Source organism: Nelumbo lutea, chromosome 7 (genome assembly GCF_056320005.1).
Source record: "Nelumbo lutea isolate HS-2025 chromosome 7, American lotus-T2T, whole genome shotgun sequence".
NCBI lineage: Eukaryota > Viridiplantae > Streptophyta > Magnoliopsida > Proteales > Nelumbonaceae > Nelumbo > Nelumbo lutea.
Genome location: NC_142690.1, coordinates 8,086,984 through 8,100,446, shown reverse-complemented (window position 1 = coordinate 8,100,446; position 13,463 = coordinate 8,086,984). Strand labels below are relative to the sequence as shown.

The window sequence follows — 13,463 nt, the reverse complement described above, 5'->3', positions numbered from 1 at the left end:
GGTGGATGCATGAGCATCCTTTTTACTTCAACCTATGCTTCCACATCTAAGATACCAGCCTGTGGAAATTCATCATTCAAGCGAAGTTTCTTTTGTTACAGAAGAAAAACAACCTTCTGAAATAAATAGACTGTTTGAAAAGGTGCAGAAAAGTGATAAAAAACAGCAGAAACAGAGAATCAAGAAGAGAGAAGAGGAAGAAGAAGGTGGCAACACTAAGGGTTCAGAGAGAGATTTTCGAATCTAATCTCCTCTTACACCCTAACTCCTTTTCATTAACTTAATTTCAGTAATTTACAGAGAGGCCCTTAATTGGGTGAATAATTTAAAAAAGACATAACATAAGAAAGGCCCATGTTGAGGCCCATTACAACAAAGAACATAAAGAAAAGAAATAATACAACAGTCTATGAGCCATTCAGCCCATCTTCTCTACACTCCCCCTCAAACTGAGCATAGATGTCAATCATGCCAAGCATGCCAGTATCATGCTGAAGTTTAGCCTTGGGGATGCTCTTGGTAAGGAAATCAACTAACTGTCCTTCAGTAGAGATAAATGGTAGACAAACTTCTCCAGAAGCCACTCTTTCTCGTATAAAATGTCTGTCAACTTCAATATGTTTGGTTCTGTCATGTTGCACTGGATTGTGAGCATTGTTGATGGCAACCTGATTATTAACATTAATGGCTTATCATACTCAAAACCCAGTTTCTCCATCAAGAATCGAAGCCACAATAGTTCAGAAACTCCATGAGCCATGGCTCTTTATTCAGCTTCGGTTGAAGATCTATCAACAGCTAATTGTTTCTTGCGTCTCCAAGAAACAAGCCACCAAGCTATAGTACCAGAAGTTGATCTTCTATCATCAATGTTTTCGGCCCAATTAGCATCTGTGTAAGCCTCTAGTTTCATATGACCATGCTTAGCAAATAGAATTCCCTTTCTAGGAGAACCCTTTAAATAACACCGATCATTCTGCTGCTGCCATGTGAGTGTCCCTAGGAGCATGCATGAACTGACTAATGCAGCTGATAGCATGTGCAATGTTTGGCCAAGTCATGAACAGATAGAGCAGCTTCCCAAGTAACCTCTAGAAGACTCCCTTATCTTTCAACAATACTCCATCTGAGGCAGAAAGTTTATGACTCACATCAATAGGAGTAGCATTTGGTCTAGCACCTATCTTCCCTGTTTTAGTGAGCAAGTCAAGAGCATACTTTCGTTGAGAGATAAGGATCCCATCCTTAGATCGAGCAACTTCTATGCCAAGAAAATATCTCAATTCCCCTAGATCTTTGATCTCAAACTCTGTATGAAGGAAATATTTAAGATAATTAATCCTTGTTACATCATTACCAGTCGATTATATCATTAACATAGACAATAAGATATACTGCCAAAGAGTTTCTCCTCTTCATAAAGAGGGTATGATTAAACTGAGTCTATATATAGCCAAAGTTAACAAGGGCAGCTCTAAACCTTTCAAACCATGCCCTAGGTGACTGTTTAAGTCCATAAAGAGATTTCTTCAGCTTGCATACTTTTCCCTCCATATCTGTGTCATACATCCCCAGAAGAAGAGACATAGAGACCTCCTCATGTAACTCTCCATTCAGGAATGCATTTTTTACATCCAACTCGTAAAACGACCAATCTGAATGTGCAGCTAAAGATAGCAGAACTCTTGCAGAGGTCATCTTTGCAACAGGAGTAAAGGTCTCCAAATAGTCAATCCCATATGTTTGTATATAACCTTTTGCAACCAGCCCAGCTTTGTACCTTTCAATGGTGCCATCAACATGATATTTAATGGTGAAAACCCACTTACAGGCCAGTGGTTCATTCCCTTCAAGTAAATCAACTACTTCCCAAGTGTCATTCTCATGCAGGGCATCAATTTTCGTTCTCATAGCATCCCTCCATTCTGGAATAGTAAGAATTTCTGACACTGACCTAGGTATTGGGTATTGGGTTTTAGGTACTGACTTGTTTGCTCTGCCTGTAACAGATATTCCATTTTCCCATCCTGGAGGTTCTGATGCAAGAGAGAGGGTGATAGTCGAAGGAGGAGAGAGGGTGTTGGAAGGAAGTAGTAAGGAGGAGGCGGACAGAATTTGGGAGTTCATCTGTACAATGATGGAGGAACAAAATAAAAAGGAAGGACTCGGAGAAAGATGCTGTAGCCAAAATAAGTGTGAGCAGGGTAAAATTCTTCCTCAGACATTGGCTGGAAAGGATGGAGAAAAGAAAGAGGATGACTGCTGTATTAGGAAGGGGGGGGGGGGAAGGAACAAATAAGAAAAAAAGATCTGAAGTGGAAAGGCTAATTTCAGACATTGAGGGGGATTTAGAATTCAGTGGTAGAGGGGATAGGAGGAAGGGCCTAAAATAAGGAGAATATGGCCTCTTCTTGGGTTCTTTTGCTACTTTGTGTTGATGAAAATTATTAGCTGGAATGTAAGAGGGTTAGGGAGTGCAAGGAAGAGAATGGTGATCAAAGACCTACTCCGAAGGGAAAAACCTGAGATTGTGCTGCTACAAGAATCCAAATTGATGGAATTAGATGGGAGATGGGTGAGGAGTATTTGGTGGTCTAGAGGTTTAGGTTGGAACTCGTCTCCTTCTTGGGGAGCCTCGGGGGGGATTGTAACACTGTGGAGGGAGGATGTGGTGGAAGTAGTGGAAGAATTGATATGCAGATTCTCAGTTTCCATTAAGTGCAAGAATGTAGAGAATGGGTGTGTATGGGTTTTAACCAATGTTTATGGCCCTAATCCTATAGAGAGAGGAATGAGATGTGGGAGGAACTATATGCAATCAAGGGGCTATGGGATGGTCTTTGGTGCCTGGGCAGGGATTTTAACGTCATTAGATTCTCTGATGAAACCAGTAATCCCCAACAGGTAATCTCAACAAGCATGAGGAAATTTAATGGTTTTATTGAGGATTATGATTTGAAGGAAATACCTCTGCTGCAAGCCAGTTACACTTGGTCCAATCTTCCGGAACCCCTTTGTGTTCGAAGTTGGATAGATTCTTATTTAACCTTGCCTAGGAGAATAGTTTGGAAAACTTGGTTGTTAGGGCGTTACCCAGGGTCACCTCCGATCACTGTCCTATCCAAATAGGTACTGAGTCTTTTCCTATAGGACCCAAACCTTTTAGATTTGAAAATATGTGGCTTACCCATCCGGATTTTGTGAAAAAAGTGAAGGAGTGGTGGGGTGAGGAGAGGGGAGTAAGATGGAAGGGGATCAAGTTTCACAAGAAATTAAAAAGGTTGAGAGCCAAAATAAAAGAGTGGAATAGATATCAGTTTGGTAGAATTGAGGAGCAAAAATTGGGCCTAATCTCTCGAATAGAGAACTTGGATGTAAGGAATCTCATAATGGGCTGACTGAGGAGGACAGAGTGTTAAGGAGACAATTAAAAAATGATTTGGAAGAGGTGTTATTGAGGGAAGAAATCAGTTGGAGACAAAAATCTAGACACAAGTGGATTAAGGAACGCAATGGGAACACTAGATTCTTCCATGATTTGGCAAATGGGAGACGAAGAAAGAATTTTGTGACCAAGCTAGAGATAGGAGAGGAGGTGTTTACCAACCAAGATGACATAGCCAAAAAATTTGTGGACCACTTCAAATCGATTTATAGAAGGCCTTTGAGAGAGAGGACGGTCATGGAAAGGGTAGATTGGCCAAGAATTGATGGAGTGGCAAGGTGGCTGGAAAGGGATTTCGAGGAAGAAGAGATTAAGAAAGCTGTTTTTCTAATGGATAGATCCAAGGCTCCGGGTCCAGATGGCTTTACAATGGGTTTTTATCAAGATTGTTGGGAGGTGTTGAAAGAGGATCTAGCTGAAGTCTTTAAGGAATTTGCAGACAATCACACTATAGGCCCTGGAATTAATGCCACCTTTTTGGCCTTGATGCCTAAGAAGAATGATGCCAACCACCCAAAAGATTATAGGCCTATTAGTCTGGTGACAAGCATCTATAAAATTCTGGCTAAAGTGCTCTCATTGAGGATCAAAACAGTCCTCCCTACCATCATTAGTGAAACCCAGGGGGCTTTCATTCAAGGGCGACAAATAACATATCAGATCTTAATTGCGAATGAGTGTGTGGAGGAAATGAAAAGGTCTAGTAAGAGAGGATTCATTTGTAATTTGGATCTTGAAAAGGCCTATGATTTGGTGGACTGGAAGTTTCTATTGGAGGTTATGCAAAACTGTGGACTTGGGGACAAGTGGTGTAGTTGGATCTTTGGGTGTATCAATACTTGTCACTACTCTATTCTGGTAAATGGTACGGTGAGAGACCTTTTTCCATCTTGCAGGGGTGTCAGGCAAGGGGGTCCACTTTCACCCTTCCTTTTTACCTTAGTAGCTGATGTGATTAGTAGGATCATTACTAAGGCTGACAGCAAAGATGCCATTAGGGGTTGGAGAATAAAGAGACACCAAGTCCCCGTCACCCACCTTCAGTTTGCAGATGACCTAATGATTTTTTGTGAAGAAGGTCTTAGTGAAAAGGTGGCAAACCTAAAGGAGATAGTAAAAGGATTTGAAAGTGTCTCTAATTTGAGAATAAATCTGGAAAAGAGCTGCATAGCGGGCATAAATTTGGAGGTAGGGGAGGTCGAGGCTATTGCGGAGTGTCTTGAGTGTTCCACCTCTACTTGGCCTATTTCATATTTAGGGCTTCCTTTAGGGGCAAATCCTCGGGAGAGTAGATTTTGGACCCTAGTGATAGAAAAGTTTGAGAAGAGATTAGCCTCATGGAAGAGGAGCTATATCTCTTTAGGAGGGAGAATTACCCTGATAAGAGCTACCTTGGCTAACTTAACTACCTATTATTTGTCTGTCTTTAGGATACCAGTTAGGGAAGCTAGGAAATTAGAGAAGTTGATGAGAGACTTCTTATGGGAGTCGGGACAAGAAAAAAATGATCACTTGGTTAATTGGGAAATTGTGTGCAGAAGTAAAGAAGAGGGGGGATTAGGAATTGGGAGGGTTATTGGAAAGAATCAAGCTCTGTTAGGGAAATGGTTGTGGAGATGGCCTTTGGAAAGAGAGAGATTGTGGCATGAGGTGGTGGGAAGCATTCATGGGAGGTCAGAGACTGGATGGGATGCTGGTGTATCAAGGCAAGCTAACCTAGCAGCACCGTGGAAGTTCACAACACCCTTCCTCAATTCCTCAATTCCTCAATTTTATCAGGTAAGTTTGTTCTGGCAACTCTGTTCTTTTTTGGGAGGATATTTGGGTAGGAGACTCACCGTTAAAGGACTTGTTCCCTTCGCTTTTTTCTATTTCTTTGTACAAAAAGGAGGTGGTTTCAAAATTTGTTTCACCTTTGGGAACACCCTTAGATCCTACTTGGGATTTTGGGTTTCGTAGAGGACTTAGGGATGCTGAAATTGAGTCTCTTTCTATTTTGCTTGGTTGTCTTAATCAGGTTTGTTTGGATCCCTCCAAGCCAGATAAGAGAGTTTGGACTCCTAGACCCAATGGAACATTCTCTTGTGCTTCTTTCTTCAAGTCCATCTCTCAACTTTCTACTAACCAACCCTTTCCATCAAAAGAAATTTGGTGTAGGCCAGTCCCCCCAAAAATTATGGCTTTTTGTTGGGAAGTATTCCATGGGAAAGTAAACACTTTAGACAACCTACAAAAGAGAAGACCTTTTCTCTGTATTTCTCCTAATTGGCGTATCCTCTGTAGAGCTCACGTGAGGATTGTTACCATCTACTAGTATCTTGTCCCTTTTTTGCAGACCTTTGGGCTTGGCTACTTTCATTGTTTGGGGGTAGTTGAAGTCTACCAGTAGAAGTTCACATGCTCTTCAACAATTCTACCTTCTATTGGCCTACAAAAATAGGGAGAATTATGTGGAGATGTGCTCGTGCTGTTTTGACTTGGACTCTTTGAAAAGAAAGGAATCTCAGAATTTTTCAAGACAAGGAAAGGAACAACCAAGATTTGAAAGACTATGTGTTAAGCAGGGCAATACATTGGCTGAAGACCTTGGAAATATTCCATCAATTCTCCTTTAATGACCTTTGGAGAAATTGGTCAGCAGTAGCAAGGTGCTCATCTTTAAAGGACAAATCAATTACAAGTTGGTCTCCTCCACCCGAAGGCTCAATAATGTTGAACTTTGATGGAAGTAGCATGGGTAATCCAGGATTATCCGGAGTGGGGGGGTGCTTGGAGAAATGAGAAGGGAGAGATTTTGTTGCTCTACTTAGGTCCCTTGGGAATTGGGAACTCCATCAGGGTAGAACTTTTAGCTGCTGTACTAGGGCTGCAATTTGCAAACCAGCTTGTGGTACAACACCTAATAATCGAGGGGGATTCCAAAGTGGTGGTGGGTTGGTTGAAAAATTCTGAAGAGGCTATGTGGCGATACAAGAATGAAATGAAGAAATTTAGTTGGTTGACGAGGAATATGTTGGTCATTGTACAGTGGGTGGGGATATCAGCAAATACTTTGTCAGATGTGTTAGCTAAGCAAGGGGTAAATAGGGAAGATTTATTTTGGGCTCAGTTGTGATTCTTTTTTTTCTTTCCTAGTTTACTTGTAAGATTCAAGGAGGGGTTGCAGCTCGTGCCTCTCGTTGGGATGATGTATGAACTCACTCTAAAGTTGCTTCTGAATCAATAAACTTATTATTATTCATCAAAAAAAAGAAAAAATAGCCAAAATATGAAGGAGAGAGCAAACTATAAGAAAGGTGTTTGGAAATGCAATGTGCAGTACACTTCCTTTTACCTTTCCTGATAGCAATAGGGACATCAAGGTTTGGGAAGGATGGCTCCAAAGGGACTGTATCAGTACCTGTTGTCTCTTTTGTGACTAGAAGTGTAGGAGTCTCATGTGGTGTAGAGGAAACAATTTGCCCACTTCTAGTTCTCTGCCATTGGTATAGCCTGGGATTAAAGAGAGGACAAGGAGGTAACGACGGAGGAATAGGAATATTGGAATGAGAATGAGATGACTGTTCCTCCCTTGACTCATTTGAGGTAGAAAGAGGCTCAAAAAAAGACTCAACTGGCACAGGAAGGGGGAGAGCAAACAACTGTGACAAATTCTCCCCCTTTGGACAATGTCTTTCCTGAGAAGGATCATAGAAAGAAGACGACTCATCAAAGGTGACATCCATTGAGAAAATGCACTTGTAGGCCTTTGGTTCAAATTTATGTCTTTGGGTACTTGGAATGTGTACATAATAAGTGTAGCCAAATACACGGAGTGGAATAGGAAAAAGGTCTTTTCTCGAATGAAGAAGACTGAAAGGAGACTTAAAACCCAACACTTTGGATGGCATACGGTTGATTAGGTAGGTTGCAGTGAAGATAGCATCCCCCCAAAATCTTGTAGGGACTTGTGAGGCAAACAGGATACTTCTTGCAACTTCAACAATATGCCAGTTTTTTCTTACAGTGACTCCATTCTGTTCTGGAGTCCTAACATAGGAACTTTGGCGAATAACCCCCAAATCAGTGAGATAACAGGTTAGGTTTTTCTCAAAATATTCTTTTGCATTGTCAGATCTGAAAATTTTGATTCTAGTATCAAATTTGGTTAGAACAAATTCATGGAACTGCTTCACAAGTCTGGGAACTTCATCACGGGACTTTATAAAAAATATCCAAGTATATCGTGAAAAATCGTCAATGAACAAGATAAAATATTTGTAGCCACCCATATAGGGTAAGTGGTAAGGCCCTCACGCATCAGAGTGCACAATATGGAATGGAGAAAAAGATCTTTTATTATTCAAATGGTAACTGCTTCTACAATGTTTTGACAACTAACAAGACTCACAATGAAGATTGGACAAATTAATTCCCTTAAATAGTTCTTGGAATAAATGACTCAATGTAGTAAAAGAAAGATGACCCAAACGAAAATGACATAACATGACACGAATGATAGATTCTTAGATGTATATCCAAAGGCAGTTTTCCCAGGTTGTCCTTGGTTCTGTCCAGGAGTATCCAGCAGATATATTCCATTCGTCTCATGGTCACTCCCAATCACTTTCTGAGACTCCAGATCCTGAAAAACACAATTGGAAGGAAAAAAAGGTTGCATTTCAATTCAAAGACTTGGTTAGGTTGCTTACAGTTAACAAATTTGTATTTAGTTTGGGTACATGAAGAGCAGAAGGAAGTAACAGATAACCTATAGCCTTGATGATTCTCTTGCCAGAGATAGGAGCAAGAGAGCCATCGGCTAGGGTGATTTTATCACGGCCAAGAAGCAAATCATAAGAAATAAACAAGGTGGAAAGACTGGTCATATGGTCAGAAGCACTAGAATCAATTATCCAAGGGATCCTACGATTACTTGAGATAGTTGCATGATTGGCAGAAGCCCGTATACCTGAATGAGCAAATGTAGAACTGGAAGTCCTTATATTCACTAAATATGATGTGGGCAAGCAAACAAAATACAAACAGTACTTTTAAGTGAAAAACAGTAAGCAAAGTAATAGAGAGCTGAAAACCACAAACTAAATTTTCATGGATTTCAGAATTGAACCAGATGTAGAACTTCTCTTGGAATTGTTCTACTACACTAATAATGGCATCAAGTTGGCCTCTTTTGCTGACACAATGATAGAGGGATCGGAAGGTGCCCAATGCGTTGACTCCTCAAAATCCAAGCTCCCAATACTTGAAAATCCTACCTAGGGTTGAACTACAACTCAAATAAAAGAGAAAGAACCAAAGTGACCCCACAGAAGTAACCCCCATCTCTTTTACAAGACTCAATGACTCGTTGGAGAAGCCAACCAATATCCCCTAGAACCCCCCTTACAAATAACAACTCCTTAGGCTGTGTTTGGCTGTAAAGCAAATACATTTGCACTGATGCAAAGCTATGGCAGTGCAAATGATCTGAGTGTAAATTCTGACCTATTCTTGTTTCGAAATTTAGCTTTTTTTTTTTTATTGCAGTACAAATGAAGTATATTAAGACATGAAACAGAATAGAGTAAAACCCAAAACAAAATCAAGCAAGAATTTGCATTTTTTTCGGTTGTACTTCCATGCATTTGTACTGGTGCAAATAAAATTGCACTGCAACCAAACACAGCCTTAAGAACAAAAATAACTTAAAAGATAAAACAACCCCCCTCTCTCCCTCCCCCACAAAAAAAAAATAAAATAAAATAAAGAAAGAACTTCAGTTACAAAACACCTAAAGGACCAAAACCTAACAAAGGTGCACCGAATTGCCCCCGACCAGAATGTAAATTATAAAATGATGAAAATACCTCTGGATCCAATTTGATTTCAAAGCTACCTCAAACAACTATTTGGGATCCAACTACAAAAGAAAAAGAAAAGAAAACAAAGAAATTAAGAAAATATTTACATTTCCCTCCTTTTTTGGGGCGCTCATCAAAATATCTGTTTGATATGGTTGGTTAGAATTGTGATAGTCTTGGGCATAAAGGAATTTCATGATAATATACGGTCTGTGACCTGCACTGTCTTAGCCACTTTGTTTCTATTTGCTTGGGATATTTTCTTTTACCAAAATAATAATCTTTTGATTTTGATATGATTTGAGATTAATGTAACTGATTCTGTTTGTACAATTATTTAACCAGGATGATCTCATTCTACTTTCATGCAATTAATGTTGATCTTCTTTTACTTCTTTTTTTGTTCATTTTTTGGTTATTAGAATTGCTAACAGTATTGTCTAACATTTCAGGTTGGTACAGAGGTTTCCTTCAGACTTCCGATAGCATCCTCATCTTCCTTTGAAAGTATGTTCCGTGAGATTGAAAGTTGTATGAGAAGACCAGCCAATATCTCTGAAACAAGTTCTATTGATGAAGTGTGTTGTCTAGGCATTGAGAGTTATGGTATCTCAGTCACAACTTTGGAGGAGGTCTTCCTGAGAGTTGCTGGATGTGACATTGACAAAATTGAGCATATTGAGCGGAATACGGATCTTGTCAGTTCTAATTCTGTGGTTTCTAATGCCTGCCATCAGCATCTTCAATCAAAAACCTTAAGTTCCAAAATACCCTGTGGAAATTTCGTTAAGATTCTTGGAACAATGTGTAGTACAATTGTCAGAGCATGTTTCTTGATTCTTGCTACAGTTTTCAGTTTCATAGGCTTCTTAAGTATGCAATGCTGTAGCTTTTGTTTTATCACAAAATCTACATTCTGGCAGCATTCTAAAGCTCTTATCATAAAGAGGGTAATATCTGCTCGCAGAGACCGTAGAACAATTGTTTTCCAACTGTTTATTCCTGCTGTTTTCTTGCTTTTTGGACTTCTTTTCCTCAAGCTTAAGCCACATCCTGATCAGCAGTCTGTGACATTCACAACGTCACATTTTAACCCTCTGTTACGAGGTGGGGGTGGTGGAGGTCCAATTCCTTTTGATTTGTCTTGGCCTCTTGCAAGAAAGGTTTGTTGATCTTAGTTGACTTTTGCACAATTTGTTTTCTATAAATTTTCTGATCTTGTTTGATGCATGATGCCATTATCGTTGTGGAATTCTCTTCCACATTCATCATCATTGAAATTATTGTAGGTCTTTTCTGATGATTTTTCCAACCTAAAGTGTCATCAACTTGCAGGTTGCACAATATGTGGAAGGGGGTTGGATTCAGAGGTTCAAACCAAGTTCATACAAATTCCCCAATTCTGATAAGGCTCTTGTTGACGCTATTGAAGTTGCTGGACCAATATTGGGCCCAATTCTTATTTCTATGAGTGGATTTTTAATGACTAGCTTGAATGAATCATATCAGTCAAGGTGTGTTATCTTGAATTCTGGCACCTAGTATTCTTAATCTATTTATTCTGTTGAAGGTTCTAATATCTGTTAAAAATTTTTCCATTTGTCAAAATTGCAAGATGGTTTGTCTTTCACCTTTGTAGGATTTCACTATTCATGGTCTTCAAATCTTTTTTCTTCCCCAGTTTATTTTTCTGTCTGTAAGACAAAGGTTAAAATGCTAATAATGCAAGTTTTTGGAGAACGTTAACCAATTCCAAATGGAATATGAAAACATATCTGGTTAATAAAAAAAACATAATAAGATACACAAAACACCATCCAAAAGTGTACTACTGCAGGCCTAAAAAATTTCCCTTGGTAAATATTCCCTGAAAAATACAACTACACATGGTTTCTCAAATCACTAGGTGAACGCAAACTGGTTCCTTGTGAAGTAGTTTGAGTCAAAATTTCGTCCTTATGTTTATGAACATAACAATTTGAATTGTGGATTTCTATTTATATAAACAAAAATGAGGGTGGGCCTTGGCGCAACGGTTGGGTTGCTCCATTGCAACCAGAGGTTAAATCTTGGGAATAGCCTCCATATGTGCAGGGGTAAGGCTGCATACATCTGTCCCTCCCCAGACCCCACATTGGTAGGAGCGTCGTGCATTGGACTGCCCATATATATAAACAAAAACGAAGCAGAGTGGCTCAAAGATTTTATCGATGGGGCAGTGCATTTCTACAGAAATAGGGTTTGGGAAAAAGAGTATGATCGAGGTAAGAGGAGTTTTTCGCCAAGAAAAAAAAGGGAAGGGAGATTCCCAAGTGTTATGGAATTTGGAGAAATGTGTGAACATTAGACCATTTGTATCCCTGAGGGCTGGAGGTCAACTGGGTGGATATGTTTCTTGGGTTTGATATAGAGGGTTTCGGACTTGAAATTTCAAGACTTGGCTCGAGGAAGGATGGGTTTGAGAAGAATGGGGAGGGCTGTGCTATAAGTATTCCGAGGCCAAAAGCCTTGGTACAAAGTATGGAGATTGGAGTGTGACGATAGTAGTCTCCAAAGGGAAGATTCAACTAAGTTGGTTGGAAGTTTAGAAAGTCCTGGCTAAGAAAACTGTATAGAGAAGTCAATTTGAAACCGTTTTAAGCAGACACTCTCTTGTTATTAGGTTGGCATCCGGAAGCAAACATGGTTCAGATTCATCATCAGCTGAAAGTTGTTGAAGTAGGTCTTGTAGGGCTTCCTTTCACCCTCCGGAGTTGTTTAGAATGATAGGGGAGATGTGTAGTGGTTTGTATTGGTGAGCTCCTTGCATCTAAAAAAGCTGTGGTTTGCAGTTAATTGAGTGGTTAGGGACAGCTTGGAGAGTAATATGTGAGTGGTAGAAGTTCTACATGATGGATGATGGATGTTGCTTCAAAGTCTGGGTTTTTTCAACAGTAGAGTTGCATATGTGGAAGGAACAACTCGAGGTTGAAATGTATGTGTGGCTAGCCTGCAGCCACATGGCATTCAATTGGTGGGTATTTTCAAATTCCTTGTTAACTTCTTCTCTAAGGAAGCTAAAGGGGTAGGGAAGTTGAAAGGATGTTGACCAGAGCGTTGTCATGTTGAAGACGAAAGGCCATCTATGGATTTAAGTTCATTAATTAAAAAAGATAGACCTATGCAAGTCTCAAGACTTCCAGATGGAAGCGGTTTGAAAATCTTAAAGGGATGGGGAATGTTTCAACTACATGTGGCGATAGAATTGAAGGGGAAAACCCATGTAGCGACTTAAATGGCTATGTGAAAAGAGGGGATTATCAGGTGTTAGTAGACAATAACCTTGATCTATCATCTTCTTTTCCATACAGACTACAAAAGGTATGGTCCTTTCTAGAAAAGTGGTCGGCCAAGAGTTAGTGCAATAACAAGAAGTGGTTCAGTAGAAAAGTTTTGATAACTTGTTTTGATATAAAATCTGTAAAAGAAAGAAGAGAAAGAAGAGAAAGAAGAGAAGAAAAGGTTTCTGCTAGAAAGAGAGAGAAGAGAGATAGAAGAGAATGGAGGAGAAGCCAAAAATCTAATCTGGCTACCCCTTCCATTAGATTATATACTCATAAATAAAGAGTGTACAAGTAGAAGTGTGCCCTTAGTAAGTCGGCTACTTGTAAGAAGCTGAAAAGTCACACTTAACTTAAATGTAAACTAATGGGCCTAAGGCCCGACAACTACCTAACTAAGTTATGCAAATAAAAAACAAATAAAATCGGCCCACAACTCAACCATCCCCCTCAGTTGGGAATAAACTCTCCAGCTTGTTTCTTGCAACACCTTTTGTAAGAACATCAACAAGCTGCAAGTCAAATGCAAGCTATGGAAAGTAAACTTCTCCGAAGGTCACCCTTTCCCTTATAAAATGTCTGTCCTCTTCAATGTGCTTCGTCCTATTATGCTGAACTGGGTTGTGGGCAATGTTAATTGCTGCTTGATTGTCACAATATAGCACAATAGGTTCTTATGCCTCAATCCTAGTCTCACCTAACAAGGAATAGATCCATAGGAGCTTTGAAACACCATGTGCCATGGCTCTGTATTCAGCTTTTGCACTTGACCTTGCCACAACTGTATGTTTCTTACTCTTCCATGAAACTAGATTACCTCCAAAAAGAGTGCAAACTCTTGATGTAGATCTCCTG

General features: G+C 39.7%; 1 protein-coding gene across 4 annotated transcripts in view; it reads left to right on the top strand.

The window, feature by feature from the left end:
• Positions 1 to 13,463, top strand: part of ABCA1 (ATP-binding cassette A1) — a 144,985-nt gene that overhangs the window by 54,065 nt on the left and 77,457 nt on the right. For all 4 annotated transcript variants that reach the window (XM_088955395.1, XM_088955394.1, XM_088955396.1 and 1 more), the window contains 2 exons: positions 9,741 to 10,451; positions 10,624 to 10,802. In XM_088955395.1, the coding sequence (XP_088811521.1) occupies positions 9,741 to 10,451; positions 10,624 to 10,802 (890 nt within the window). The remainder of the gene's footprint in view (positions 1 to 9,740; positions 10,452 to 10,623; positions 10,803 to 13,463) is intronic.